This window comes from Peromyscus californicus, unplaced genomic scaffold (genome assembly GCF_007827085.1).
Source record: "Peromyscus californicus insignis strain IS unplaced genomic scaffold, ASM782708v3 Scaffold_9__1_contigs__length_137607984, whole genome shotgun sequence".
NCBI classification, from domain to species: domain Eukaryota; kingdom Metazoa; phylum Chordata; class Mammalia; order Rodentia; family Cricetidae; genus Peromyscus; species Peromyscus californicus.
Window position 1 is genome coordinate 113,715,210 of NW_026294617.1, and position 16,119 is coordinate 113,731,328.

At 39.9% G+C, this 16,119-nt stretch overlaps 1 protein-coding gene across 3 annotated transcripts in view; it reads left to right on the top strand.

Moving 5' to 3' along the window:
• Positions 1-16,119, top strand: part of Ppp3ca (protein phosphatase 3 catalytic subunit alpha) — a 291,020-nt gene that overhangs the window by 125,551 nt on the left and 149,350 nt on the right. For all 3 annotated transcript variants that reach the window (XM_052731090.1, XM_052731091.1, XM_052731092.1), the window contains exon 2: positions 15,335-15,535. In XM_052731090.1, the coding sequence (XP_052587050.1) occupies positions 15,335-15,535 (201 nt within the window). The remainder of the gene's footprint in view (positions 1-15,334; positions 15,536-16,119) is intronic.

The following is a 16,119-nucleotide window of genomic DNA, read 5'->3' on the forward strand; positions in this document are numbered from 1 at the left end:
TTCCCAGGAAATTTGTACAAAACAAGAAATCACAGTGGAAATCCAAACCCTCTAAACCATTTATTTACTTCATACTTGACCCAATATGCTTTTTTTTTTTTTTAAGAATCTTTTGGAATACTTACATTTTTGTAAAGTAAGTATGCGGTTCTGCTTTGTGCTGTTTGTGATCCTATAGTAATCATATTTTTAATACTTCAGTACTTGTTTTTAGATACCTGTTCTCAGTAACTTTCACAATTAATCTTAGCAGATTCTTGTTGTCTCCTATCCCAGCTGCTTCAACATATAAATAAACAGTGGCCCCGACATTGTTTACATCTTTCTGCCTTTGTTGCTTGTGAACAAATCTGGCCTGAGACTGTGCCTAATTAATGGTGTCCATAGCAAGCACCTGTTGCCTTATGAATACTTATTTAATAGCTGTGTCTCCGATGGGAAAGTTATCTACCAGAAGAGAAAGACAAGAGCTGTACTTTCAAAATGCATCTTCATGGCCTGTAAATCATCAGCTCCCAGTCTCCATCTCTGCCTCTGGGACACACTTTTTTCTGTCTCCTGGGCAGGAAACCCTCAGGGTAATTAGTATCTAGTGGTGTGGGAGTTCAGAAGATGTTGGGTGACTGATTATTGTTTTGTTTATCATTTGGTGAAAGAGTAATAATTGGGTCCCCCTTGGCTGTGTGGGGAGTCACTATAGCCAATACCTATGAGGGATTGCTCTAGTAAAACTCTAATGCTATGGAGGATTTTGTTTTAACACACACACACACACACACACACACACACACAGACTTTCATACCTTAGTAAGCTAAACTCTGATTTCTCTTCCTCAGGTCATAAAACCTTTGGAGTTTAAAAATTCTGGGAATGCTTACTATACTTTGGACAGTTGATATCTCTATGATGAAAGTGTTATAGTGATTATCATAAAAATCATTATGTATCAATCCACTTGGAAAAACAGTATTGTATTTTCTGTCAATTTTTTCTTCTCATGGAAATCATCTTTTAGTTTCATACTCATGTATATTTTGTTTGGACAGATTGTGTGACCTTTCTTCTTTCAGTATTTAAAGACTGAGTGTATCCTACATATTTAAACTATATACCTGAGCTGATCTAGAGTTGGCTCAGCAGTTAAGAGCACTTGCTGCTCTTGCAGAGGACCCAGATTTGATCCCTAGCCCCCACATGGAAGCTTACAACCATCTGTAACTCCAGTTCCCAGGGGTCTGATGCCCTCTTCTGACCTCCTCAGGCTAAAGACAAAAAGCTTTATATAGCAAGGACATACTTCTTTTTAAACATTCATATTAATTGGTCTTTTACACTTATTTAGCATGAGTGTGTATAAGTGGTGTATGCACACATATGCCAGGGCACACATGTGGAATTCAAAGGACACCTTGCAGAAGTCTACTGTCTTCTTCCACCATGTGGGTCTCAGGGATTGAACTCAGTTTATCAGACTCAGTGACAAGATCCATTAGTCACTGCGCAATTTTACTGGTCCTAAGCTATATATCGTTTAAGCAGTAAGTCATTTACAGTTCTGTTTAATGATACTGTATTAAAATGCTGTTACATGCTTACCTGTCTGCATCAGCATACTCCATGTAGTAATCTGGAATAAGGAATCATTTCAAAATGTGGCATGTTTACCATCAGGGACACCATGGGAGTGCCTTGGTGTCCCTTCGGGCCATGATAAACTCACAACTGTGTACCTTGTATACTCCACTTACTCCAGGCCACCATTCCTTTCTATTTCATATGCTGAAATGGCCTCTCCCTTCTTTGTAGACTGAGGGGCATAGGTTTTGCCATGAAGATTGTTGCCCCGCTCTAGGCATCGGCTTGTGCTGTGGGTCAATAGGGTGGTGAGAAGAAGAGCTCTGAAGAATGAGCCCCAATACTTCTCTGTGCTGGAAGGAACTCTTGTAAAGTACGAGGCAGGCGCAACACACTGTAGCGTCTCCTGTTGCGTTGGTGGTTACTTCACCCTGAACGTAGTCTGTGTCTGCAGTTCAGTGTTAACTGTAATCACTTCTACACTCAATCGTGATGGTTTCACCACTCCCATATATCATGGGAATTATGCTGTTCTGTTCGTCATATCGTGTGTTAGAGTGACATACACACTGTAGTTCCTAGCTACTTTGGACTCTGCGTTTCACAGTGAGTTCTTCATTAATCCCTGCTCATAAGATTTGGACTCTGTTTTGTCACAGGTAGCCTGTACCTCCTTGGGTTACTTCTGATATGTTGGGGTGCTGAGAGAGAATTAGCTTATTAACTTTCAGATATTTAAAACTCAGTAATAAGCCCATATCAATAAAAATCTTATTAACTAGGGAAATGTTTGCTGACTGAAATTTGAAATGCTTTTTAAACTTCTCAGAGGTGGTGGCTTGAGAGCATGTTTTTGAAAGCACAGGAGTACATTTTGCTGATAGAGCATCATAGTTATGGTTAGTAGGTTCATTTTATGTCCTACATTGTAGACACTAGATTTTTATCTGTCCCCCAAGCCTCTCCATACCTATCCCACATCCATGTGCCCTTTCCTGCCTCCCTTTTTGAATTTTTATCTATTGCTCACATACTGTGTCATCTGTGATATGGCCCTGCACCCATCCCTCTGTGTGCATGGACAGCCTCTTCATAGTAGTGGGTTCTTTAAGAAACATGAACCAAAGGAAAGTTTCTGTTTCTGAGATATTTTGACTTTTGACCATTGTCTATCATTTCTTAAAGTTACTTTCATGTTTGAACAAAGTCACATTTTGTTTCTATTTACTCATATTGTGTGTAGTACCACAAGAATGTTGTCTAAATTGTGGGTGAGATAATGAGAGCAATCCATTCAGCATTTCATTTATCAAAAACACATTGGTTGAATATTTATCAGACATCAAAGCTCTGCACTAGACACACAGATTTTATTGTGAATCCTTCTACTTAATTGTTTTCATGTTTTCTAAGCAGCAATGACCTACTGACTCCTTGGCTAACTCCTTTGTGTAACTTATAAATTTTCACATGGCAGTATAATTTTAACAATCTATTTTCTTCAGTCTTTCAAAGTTTTTAATGTACAAGGTGTACCTGCATATGGCTGGGAATGTAGACAGCTACAGTTTTACCAATAAGCTTCTCACTTTCTGTCTTCAATGATTAAAAAGAAAAAAAGAATATGGATGAATGGAATAAAGGAAAATAATTTAGTGATTTTATTGTTGGATATATCTATTAAAAAACCTTAATGTTTAAATCTGTATATGCATAAAAATGAGATGGTTGAGGCCTCCTGCATGCTCTGTTTCTCATCTGAGTGAGTGATTCTTAGAAATAGCCCAAATGCAATAGATGAGCTAAGGTTTAGTCACCCAAGGAAAGCAGTGTAAGCAGTACTCCTATGGAGGTGCCTTCAGGGCCTATGTTTTCTTACAAGCTGCTACAGAGCCTCCTGGGAGGAGGGTTGGCCAAGGCAGGGTAGGAGGGAATCAGGTTCACTTGGGGATTTAGCTCTGTGCTTAGCTCTCTGGAGAGTGGTGATGAGGCAAACTATTTCAATCTTTTCTTCCCTGTGATGCATTTTTAAAAAAGTTCTATGATGGTTTTATTTATGAAATTATTATTTTTTTATATATACAAAAGAGGTAACTAGGTGGCATCCTTAAATATGCTTAGAATTGATTCTATCATTTGGGGACATTTTTCAAGATCCTTTCAAACAAGAGAAATTTACTCATTAAAAATTGTGATGTTTGTAGATGTTTTAATACCAAAGTATTGGGCCAGTAGGTAATCATGATGTCATAGAAAATGTATGGTATTTGAGGTTTTGTGATGAATGTGAGCGTCCTGTGTGGGGATAGATTTTATTGTCATATCATGTTACAAGAAATATCTATTTTTATTTTAACAATTTCTAAGTTCATCTTTATTAGATATTTTAATATAATATTAAAATTTACTGTTTTTAACTTTAATTTAGGGAAATTCTTTATTCCTGGTTCTTGTTTTGAGTTGTTGAGTTGAGGATTTCTACATGGTAAAGCATGCACTGGGTTAAATCAAGTTTCAGAATCCCAGGCAGACTTCATTTCTAAGGGGTAATTACCATGCTCAAGGGACTTACTCCTTTGGGAAATAAATTCACCTTGTCTTAAAGTATATTTTCTTGTTTATTTCATGGTTTTAACCTCCTCTGTGACATATTTGTCTACAGAAACAAAAAAGGGAAAGTCTGAAACTAAGTTTCTTTTCTAAGTTGTGTGTGTGTGTGCCTGCCACAGTACATGTACCCAGGTCAAATGACAGTTTGGAGGACTCCCTTCTGTCAGTTCTACCGTGTGGGTCCTGGGGATTGTACTCAGGTCCTCTGCTTGGTGGTATACTTCCTGAGTCAGCTCTCAGGTCCTAAAATAAATGAAATTAAAAGTTTCTCTCCTTAAACTCATCTCAGTGCAGAGTTTTTTTGCATTATTTGAAGTTTGCTACTCTAGAAATGAATATAAATGTCATTTGCTAAAGTATTCTGTAATTTTTTTCACTTAGGACTAAGGTCCAATGTAGCTGGGCTATTTCATGACATAAATGAATACACATATTAAACATCTTAAAACTCACTGTAGCATAGGCTTATAAGAACAACTTCTCAATTATATATTTTATTTTTAACGAATCTAATTTGGTTTCAGTCTTTATTAAAACATTTAATATTTATTCAAAATTATTAAATTAGAAAACCAAAGCCGGGGATGGTGGTGGTGGCACATACCTTAATCCCAGAAGTTGGGAGGCAGGTGTAGGCAGATCTCTGTGAGTTCAAAGGTCAGCTTGGTCTACAAAGAAAGTTCCAAAACATCTAATTTGACTTCAGTCTTTATTAAAACATTTAATATTTATTCAAAATTATTAAATTAGAAAACCAAAGCCAGGGGTGGTGGTGGTGGCACATACCTTAATCCCAGAAGTTGGGAGGCAGGTATAGGCAGATCTCTGTGAATTCAAAGGTCAGCTTGGTCTACAAAGAAAGTTCCAGGACAGCCAGGGCTACACAGAGAAGCCCTGTCTCTGGAGGAGGAGGAGGAGGAGGAGGAGGAGGAGGAGGAGGAGGAGGAGGAGGAGGAGGAGGAAGAGGAGGAAGAAGAAGAGAAAGAAAGAAAGAAAGAAAGAAAGAAAGAAAGAAAGAAAGGAAAAATCAATATAATATTTCAAAATCAACAAATATATTTTGATTTGCTCATATCCATGTATGAAGTCATTTGTAATCAATTAACTAGCCATATCAAGTCATTGGTTTTGTGTATATAAATTTTATTAACAATAAAAAGTTCTAGTTCACTGTTAAGTTTTTCAGCAATGCTGAAATCTTTTGAAACTGCTACAATAAGTCTTTTATTGCTGTGGGATAATGTTTTTGTACATTGGTTTAATAAAATGCTGATTGGTCAGTAGCCAGACAGACAGTATAGGTGGGACAAGCAGGCAAAGAGAATTCTCGAAAGAGGAAGGCTGAGTCAGGAGACACCAGCCTGCCATCTAGGGAGCAGTATGTAATGGCACACAGGCAAAGCCACGGTATACGTGGCGACATGTAGAATAACAGAAATGGGCTGAATTTAAGTGTAAGAGCTAGTCAGTGGTAAGCCTGAGCTAATGACTGAGCAGTTTTAATTAATATAAGCCTCTGTGTGTTTACTTGGGTCTGAGTGGCCGCGGACCAGGCGGGACACAGAAAAACTTTCAGCTATACTTTTTCATAAAAGAATGATGTTGATTCATTATTACATAATTTATTGTATAAGCCATTTGCAATTTTAATGAAACAAACTGCCCATAGTAATTAAAAGTTAAAGTTGTTTTGTAATAAAAACCCTCAAAATTGCAAATAAGGTCCGTGTGGATTGTCACTTGTTGTGTCCTTAGGCCATTGTATTGAGGACACAGACACAAAAATACACATGAAGGATTAGTATTAGACACAAATAGTCATATTTTAATGAAAGTTACTTTAAAATTCAAACTATATAAGTATTACTTTATGGTGTTCTTGTGCTCATTTTCTGTAATTATTCATTTTTGGTTGAAATTGTAATTCTTTTATTTAGTACCTGATATGAAAAATTAAGTTTTGGTTGGCATACAGAGGAATACGTTTTATTGTGACATTCTTATACATTTGTTATCGTTATGTGTTGTTCTTTTCTCCCCGCTCCATTTCTCCTCTGCTGGTCTATTTTTACCCTGAAAGAATTGTTCTAAATTGCTTGTAAAAATTTTTAGAATTGGGTTCAAAATGTACTGTTTATAATGTATAGTTTGCAAGCCAGAGGGAAAAGGAAAATTGCTTATTTTAATAAATGCTTTGAGCACCATTGTACCCCTTTGTGAACCCTTTTGAGATATTGCATAAACCCCATTGTGCTGTATTTGCATGTCAACAGCAAGGAAAACTAAAGGAGGTCTTCAGTTTGCTAGAGAAGTGATCTGGACAGATGTGTATTGACTGAATATATTTTAAGTCTCAGGCCCTGTGGGTGGTCCTTACAGGAAATGGGTGAAGAGGACCTTGTTGAGGATGGATAAGGTCAAAATAGCAACAGGAACATCAAAAACACACGGCATTACTAAGTCGACATTTTATTTTAAGGTTCATGGAGGACCTGTTCTTTTGAATCTTAAATAAGACCGGATGTTTAGGCATGCATATTTTGATTTAACAGACATTTGTATCTCTGGTGAAAGCCTGATATTTTCAAACAAGCCAAGTGAGAAGCGTCAGTATGAGTGATTCAAGTAGAGCCCTATTAAGGACGTTTGTATAGTTCTTTGAGTCTAGCTTTCTCCCCCAGTAAGAGTTTATCTTTGTATACACATACTCCATACACAGATAAACTGAGAATTGTTTAAAACTACATGTAAGTTAGGTCATATCACTCAGCATGAGAACCCAAAACAGCTTGAAGTCCTGAGAACCTCCCCTTTCACTTCCCCACCCTCTTTATTCTGATTGGGATCATATTTCATGTGTTTATCTTGTGTGGTAACCAGCAGCAGAGCTACTTTTTATGTACATTAACTGGCATTTTTTGTTTTCAAATAGCCAAACTTAACAAAATTCACTGTATTATTACCTTAAATCAGAATATTTTAGTCTAGATTCACCTAAAAATTAGGACACTATTAAACCTTTTCAACAAGAGAAGGGACCTTTGTAATTCTTATTATCTGCTCTCTCCTTGACTCTTCATTTCTTCTTTCGTTTTGCTTTCTAACATTTTTTTTTTCAACAAAAACTACAACGCACTGTAGTTGGAGAGTTTTCTCTCTGGGTCCTGCCAAGCCTCGGTAGTCCCTTAGCCCACTTATAAAATAAACATACAAACGCTTATATTATTTAAACTGCTTGGCCATTAGCTTAGGCCTATCATTGTCTAGCTCTTACTCTTATATTTAGCCCATTTTTATTAATCTATACTTTGTCACGTGGCTCGTGGCTTACTGGTGCCTTACGTCTTCCTTGTCCTGTCGGTGGCTCCAGGCAGTCTCTTCTTTCCCTTCCTGTTCCCTTAATTCTTCTCTCTGTTAGTCCCGCCTATACTTCCTGTCTGTCTACTGGCCAATCAGTGTTTTATTTATTAACATATTTGCCATACAGAACATCCCACAGCAATGCACCATAGGGTCAGCTCTTGAGTCTGTGTCAGACAATTCAGGTTGTTGCCTGGTGCTCACTTTCCCCCAACCTCCACACTGACTGGCCTCATAGGTAATGTCTAAGTATTCCATAGATTCTTATGATTGATTAGGTAGTTAGTACTATTTTGTCATCAGAAGCAAGGGGACACAACTCCACATATATATTGACTTTGGAAGTTGCATTGCCCAAAGGGTATAATTTATAACCAGGTTCAAAGTTTAAGCAAAGTTTAAAAAACAAGTACAAACACAGTGGCCAGTTTTCATGTTTCTTAAAGAATGTCCTGTTTGCAGTTGACATTGTAAGGTTGTTTAGGGGTTAGGGAGAAAAGACTCAAAGGTCACAAACCTGCCTGCCCATGTGAGTGTAGTTCTTCGCCTGTTTTCTTACCTTCTGTGTCTGAGTAAGCTCTTGGAAGAGGGGAAGCTGGCTCTGAGAGCAACTTGACTTTGTCAGGTGCATTGGATTGATGACTGAGCAAGTAGGAAATGTGACCTGCCCTTCCCATGTCCCCTTGATAGCCCTGTCTTTCTATTCTGCCAGCCTTTGATTAGAACAGAGGTTGGTGACATACACACCGATGCCCAAAAGATTGGAGTGCCAGTCTAAGGAAGTCAGGCCAGAATGTGTTTTAAGTTGTGTCGGACATGTGATATCCTTAAGCTGTTTTCTTAGCATGCACTGACCTAAGTATCTTTGACAGCCCTTTTGCAGAGTCACCCCATGAATTATGGGACAAGGGCTCTTCATGTGCATGTTCTGATTTTAGAGAGGGATGAGACAAACGTGTCTGGACTTGCAATGACACCTCACCTGCTCTCTTTCATCCACTGTCATGGTGTTTGTTAGCAGCAGGAGTAAATGTGGGGAGACAAAGGAAGCTGGCATTCTATATGTTTTTGCTGATGGTGTAGACCAGTGGGTCTCAATCTGGCCTTCATACTATTATTTCTAGGGATTCTCGTACAAAAATAGTGCCTCTAAGTTATCTAAGAGCTCTGCATATGATTTGTAATCCTGAAAAGGAGGGAGAGCAAGAAGAAAATATGTGAGAGGAATGCGTACAAATACATTTAGTGTTTGTGCGTGTGGTATGTAATTTTGTATGTTCTAGTAGCTGAATTTTTAAAAAGTAAGAAGAAATAGGGAGGATGGATTTTAGCAATGAATTATATTTACGTTATTAAATAAACATTAATATTAAATAAATATGAATATTAATGAGATCTTACACACACACACACACACTCTGCTCTGTTTTCCCAGCCAAGACGGACTGCATCCCTTTATAATTGTAAGCCCAAATAATAAAACCTTTCTCCCTTAATTTGCTTTGCCAGAGTGTTTTATCACAGTGATGGGAAAGTATCTAAGATAAATGCACACAAACACATGCTATATCTTCTAAATACGGGGCTTCTTATAGATTTCCAGCATGTCTTGGTTCCACTCTCCAACCACCTATGACTATCAGTACCATGGTAAGCAACGCCCATCTCAAGGTCAAGAGACTGATGTAGAAATCAGAATGCCTTGATGACATTACTGGTTTGACCACTGAGTAACCTTTTGATGATGGATAAACTCATCCTGTGTTTGTATTTTACTTTACTCTTGTTTAGTATTAGTGAGTCAGTGTTGAATGAACATCTTCTAGTTTGCTTTAATGATCTGTAAACAAAGGGTAACTAGTTCGCTTGGAGATGGAGCCTGTGCTTAGGATGCAAAATGTCTGGGTACAGCAATACCTGCCTACAAGAACTAAAGATAAGTAAGTTCATATGTTCTATACATAAAAATGAGAATAGAGTAGAAGCCTAAGGAGTTTTGTTTTATTATTTATGTGTATGTGTGTGGACCTGCTTGTCTCTATATGCAATGCCTTCATGCACCATCTTCAAGAAAAGGGAATCAGATCCTCTGGGGCTGAAGTTGCAGGCAGTTGTGGGATGCTCAGTGTGCATTCCGAGCACTGAACTCTGGTGCTCTGGATGAGCAGCAAGTACTCTTAACTGCAGAGTCAGTCACATCTTCAACTTCAACATCCTTAGGATTTTGCTGTGGGAGTAGAGAAGCAAGCAAGCTCGCTGGGGTTAGGCCCTTTATCCTTTGGGAGTTTGTGGTGTTTGGGTTTTCAGGTGTGATACCACTTAAGGGTTCAAAAGTCACTGGACAGAAAGTTCTCTTAAATCCATGATTTTCTCTTGTCGCCATTTTGTGAACTTTTCCAGATAGAAGACCCGCAACAGAAACCCATCCCTCTTTCCAGTGAAGTTGTTACCATAACAGCGATTCTTAGATGTTTCCTGTAGCATAGTGGGGATCCCTTCAGTGGGTGAATTGCCTCACACATGAGAAACAGAAAGTGTAGGTACCAGGATTGGACAAGAAGCAAGAGATTGCAAATGGCTACTGATACCCAATAGAGGTTTGTTTAGGATCCAGTTAATTCCAAACTCGGGAAGAAACTGGTGGATATTTTTGAGGTGTGGTCCTTGTAATCAGCTGGACCCGGGGCTGTGAGCACTCTTGCTACTGAATCTTCTGGCTTACTGTTTCTTGCTAGTGAATGCAAAACTGACAGCAGCTTCAATAGATGCCAATACTGAAAACATTTCTCCCTATCGTACAGCTGAACTCTGGTGGAATTGTCGCATGGAAAAGAAACTCTTACATCTTTTGTCCACTGGAGGTGGGCCTGCCAGGCCCCCTCCGTCTGTGACGGGAGAACATGACCCCAGTCCACAAAATTGTTCTTAAAAGCAATTTTATCTTAGTCATGGAAGAGTTGCGTCATCCCTCATCCCACGTTTTACCTAGTATTTGTCATGTTATTAATTTAAAGATATGGTGAAGTTAGAGAAAGCTGAATGTTCTCATTTCTCTGGAGCATGTTTCTAAGATGTATTATAAGATTATTCTGTATTTAAGGCAAGTATAAGAAAATGGTTGCTGGACATGGTGGCGCACGCCTTTAATCCCAGCACTCAGGAGGTAGAAGCAGGTGGATCTCTGTGAGTTTGAGGCCAGCCTGGGCTACAGAAGGAGTTCCAGGATAGGCTCCAAAGCTACACAGAGAAACCCTGTCTAGAAAAACCAAAAATAAATAAATAAATAAAAATAAAAATAAAAATAAATTGTCTCAGAAAGGCCTAGCTTGGTCACAGTAGCTGTTGATTAAGTTTTAGTAGCATTCAGAAACTTTGCTTCTCTAGGTCTAACCCGTATCAGAGAAAGCACTTGACTGCAATATTCAAAGTAAAGGAAGGAAGGAGAACTCCAAGTTTATTATGTTAAGCACAGACACTTTCACAATGAGTTAATGGGGAAAAAAATATTTTCCAAGCACATGGGGTTCTTTGGTCCAAATAGTTTTTACTCAACATTTGGCACGGGTCTCCATGTAGGGCTCTAGGTGAAGAGAGAAAGCAAATAAATGTGACCTTTGGAAGGCTGGTATTTTTTTCCTGTGAAGCCAAAAGGTGCACAAATACACAAATATTAGTCCACTCTTTATTTTTGTTCTGGAAAACTTCTCCTTGGCCTTCAGCCTCTCTGCGTATCATTATTGGCATCCTGGCAGCCCAGCTTGCCTCCTACAGGCCTTGCCATCTGTCTGACCTGCTGAGAGGCCAGGGCATATCAATGTTCCTCTCAGCCAATGGGAAACGGGATCTCCTATTGGCTGTTTTCCTCTCCCTCCTCCTCCTGCTGATACTGTTTGTTCGGAAACAGCACCTAAATCTCAGAAAGGGTAGCTTTACTTCAGCCAAGCCCTGTAGCTAACTGCACTTGCTGCCCAAGCAGGGTAACCTGAGTTCAAACCCATGTAGAATGAAGGAGAGATCCCACTCCACAAAGCTGTCCTTGGACTTTTGTGAGTGTATGGGTGTGCACATGCATTCGAGAGCACATGCACACACGGGTGCACACACACAAATAATAGATAAATTGTAAAAATGTTGCAATTTTTGAAGTGTGGAAAATCTGTTGTTGCCCTGGTCTTGGCTATGGAGAGAGCCCAGGTCTGAGGTCTGAGAGAAAGTCAAATTCTGAAGAGGAGACTGTCCAAGGTTTTCTTCCTTTGTGCCTCATCTTAGATGTTTTGCAGCTTTCAGGTTGAGTCCTTTGCTCTACATTAGTTTAATGAGGTCATCACTTTCCTCCACCTGATGGGCTCCCTCCTTCCCTCCTGTGTGCCTATCCATCTTGTGTGACAGCTTCACAGAACCACTTAAACCTTTACAATCGCCTAACTTGCACCTTGGGAAATGATATTTATTTTAAAAACCAGCTCTTGCCCATAATGCCAAGGATCTTTTTGACGTTTCCCCTTCTACACCCTTCCATCTATCAGATGTCCCTTTGACTTATGACTAATTAACTTTGAGAAATGGTAAGAAAGATATCTGTGAACCTCAAAACATGCATGAAGTCTCAGGTTATAAAAGATAAAAATTGCTGTGTGTCATGGCACATACTCTTAGCATTCGGGAGACAGGGGCTGACAGATGTCTGTAAATTTGAGACAAGCATGGCTACATAGTGAGATGCTGTCTCAAAAAAGAAATGTGGCCATTGCAATGTCTCTGTGCTTTCTTTATTCCTGGATGTGTGCACATATTTGAGTGCCTGTGGAGGGCAGAGTTCAACTTCTGGTGTCATTCCTTAGGAACTGGTCACATTGTCATTTTAGATAAGAATTCTATCACTGGGACTTGGAGCTCACGGATTGCAGTTCACTGAAAGGCTGGCGGGCAGACCAGTGAATCTAATGGATCCTCCCATGAAGGAGTGCCTGCCTGGTGCTCCTGATCAAACTCAGGCTTTTTCCAGGCTCTGCTGGAACTATCTCCCTGGCCCTCCACATTTTCCTAACAAACATTCAGGCAAGAAATATTGGCGAGGGCCAGGAACCAATGGCAACAGGATTTCTAAGCTCCATGACCTAATATCCTCCTTTTCTCCCTTCTATGAGGAATGATTATGCACTGACATCCTGCTTTGCCTGTTACAGAACAGCTCAATATATCCCTTTGAAAATAAAGACTGTTTTGTCACAGGAAAACTGTTGATCTATAAGAGGCACCTCTTACCTCAGAATTTCAGTTCTGAAACATGATCTACTGATTGTTTTTTAATGAGTATGTGTTGTCTTGAGTACTTTTTTTGGGGGTAGTGTAGTTATTGTTAACATGAGTATCCTGGCATCAGACTGCTTAGGTTTAAAGTCAGTTTACACATAAATCACTAGGTGATTATCTTGGGCAAAGTGCTTAATACTCTTGAACCTCAGTTCTCTCCCACATATTAATGTTCTGGGGACTCCATGAGTTTGTACTTAAACACATGTACATATGCTTTATTAGTCTTATAGTTTTCCCACTGTGTCTGATTTTATTACCCCCACAGTGCCTGGCATAGAATAGCAGTGCTGTAGCTGTTAGTTGCCATTTTTACTATTTACTTTAGTTATTATAACACTTTGCAGATGGACATAATCCCACTGTACAGGCAAGGTAACTGAAGCCAGAGGAGGTTATTTAACTTTTCCAAGGTCGTAGAGCTGAGAGTTCAGAGCTAAGGTTTATACCCATGATCACTGGTCTGGGCACAAAAGCCTCCTGGTCATCCATGGAGTTTGTTGCTGACTCTTCATTGCTCCGGCTCTGTGAGATGTGTGTGATGGTTAGACTGTGAGGAAAGCCATGACTGCATCCACATGGAAAAGTTTATTTCCTGGTCGTTGTTCTTTTTTTTTTTTTTTATTTTTGTAAAGTTTTTACAATTTCATCCTGGTAGCAAGAGTATGCTGTTAGATTGCACACATTTCTTGTCGTGTATCTACATGAGACTTTTTTCTTTGAGGCAGTATATTGTACAGTAGGAGAACAGTTCTCTTGTTTATTTGTTTGGAAATCAAGTGTTTTTGCTGAGAGAAGGGTCCTAATGAAGATGCTCTTAGAAATATGGCATAGTGGGTGTGGCACAGGCAAGTTCTGTTGATGATGCCAATGGACCTGAGTTGTCCAATGGATGCATTCTTGTATGAAATAGACAAGTAATGAGTTTTTAAAGCAGCTCATGGCCTGCTTATTAGAATTCATGATGCCCATCTCTGACAGTGGATCTTTGAATGTCCTGACCCCTATAGGAGCTTGGTGAATCCATGATGGCAGAGAGAGCATGTGGTGGGTATTCAACAGATGTTAGGATGAAGGTCACTATCAGAGAAATGTTCACTGTACAAATACACAGGATGGATGGAAGAGGGACTGGGGTTTTTGTTTGCTTCTTTTACCTAAGCAATCATAATATTTGTCTTCATGATGTTTTCCTGATTGTTTTTGTCTGACTTTATATTGTGTCTTCCTTTTAAAAATGTGTTTATGTATATATGTGTGTGTTCATATTTGTATCTGTGTATGCAGTGTGCATGTGGGTGCATATGTGTACACATGCTTGAGGGAGCCGAAGGCCAATGCCAGGGTCTTCTGTCCCCCTTCACCTTACTGTTTTGAGAGATATTATCACTCACTGAACCCAGAGCTTGCCCTTTGGCTAGATTGGCTGGCCTTTGAGCTCCAAGGATCTGCCTTTCTCTTTGTCACCTCCTGCAGGTGAATGATCAAGCCTGGCTTTTTCTGTGGATACTAGGGAATCCTAGTGTGGGTCCTCATGCCTACACTGCATGTACTGTATCTATTGAGCTACGACACTAGTTCCTGCCTCACTCTTCATAATGTCGTGTGTGTCCGTGATGTGGTGTGTGTGTGTGTGTGTGTGTGTGTGTGTGTGTGTGTGTGTGTGTATGTGTTGTTCCTCAGGAGGCTCTCAGTCTTGCATATTGAGATTTAGTCTCTCACTGGGACCTGAGACACACAGGTTAGGCTAAGGTGGCTGGACAGTCACCACGAAATCCCAGAATCTGCCTCCCCAGCGCTGGAATTTCAAGCATGAATCACCACTGTGCGTGGCCTTTTGGAAATATGTATTGGGGATTGAACCCCGATCTTCAAGCTTATGTGGCAGACATGTTATGGGTTGAGTTGTTGACATAATTTCAAATGTAAATTTGACCTTCCTGCTCAAGTTTCAGTTCATTTTGTGTCTTTTGCTTTAAAACTTCCGTTCTTTCCTGTAATGGTGAGTAGCTGATAGTAGGGCTTGGACTCAGAGACGGGACTTCAGTTGGAACAGACAAAAGTGTTGAGTTGCCTTATCCCTTGCATTGGTCCCAGCAGAGCAAAACCATCTCTGCTGTGGTGGATTTCAAACGTATGTTTAGAATCTGTTTTCATTTATGGAATTGGTGATTGCCTAACAGGAAGTTTTCTCCTTAAAGATTAAATAAACTCAATCAGGATCTTTCATATGTAAACAATAGTATTGACTGAGAAGAATCATAAGCCCCTTTTCCATGGCCACTAATTATTTCTCAAATCAAAGGAAGAAGGCAGCCTTTAATTCTTGACAGACCCTGATTGCGTTTTAATTGGAGAATGTATTAAAGACAGCATTAGCTGGTTAGTGATGGAGTGGCTACTCGGGGGTCGGCAGCCCATTGTGGCTGTGCTTGGGTTAATGTAGTAGTAACCTTTGGACTTCTCTTCTTTCAGCTGTTCCATTTCCGCCAAGTCACCGGCTGACAGCAAAGGAAGTGTTTGATAATGACGGGAAGCCTCGTGTGGATATCTTAAAAGCACATCTCATGAAGGAGGGCAGGCTGGAAGAAAGTGTCGCCTTGAGAATAATAACAGAGGGTGCTTCGATTCTTCGACAGGAAAAAAACTTGCTGGATATCGATGCCCCAGTCACAGGTAAGGCCCAACCATGGAGGCCAAGGTACACCAACCACTATATAGAACAGTCAGTCAAAGATCCTACCTACCAGTGAGCCTTTAGACACCTTACATATCATCTGCTTTTACTGTTGAATCTGGGCATCCTTAAGGGATTAAGGACATTGTCTGTGCCTAGAAATATTTTTATTTTCACTAATTGTCTACAAGATTGAGTTACTGTGATCTCAAAAGTGATGTACTACCTTGTTGCTGTAGGTATAACTAATTGGCAGTTTTTTGTCAGCAGAAACCCTACCACAAGGCAAGGTTAGACAACGTGTCCTCAACCTCACACAGAGGTGGTAGCTGTGTCCAAGTGAAACAGAGTGAGTGGTGCTTTGAGGATGATCCCCAGGCTGCATCCTCTCGTCAGCACCAGGGAATGTGTTCAAATGTCAATTCTCAGGCTCTGAGTCCCTGGGGTCAGGCCCAGGGGTCTATGTTTTGATTAAGTCCTCTGAGTCCTGCTCCACACTAAAGTGGGAGAAGCACTGACTTGACTAAGGAGGCTGGTGTGGGCTCCTTCCTCCGCTGTCTTGCGCCTAGGGTTTACTTCCTAG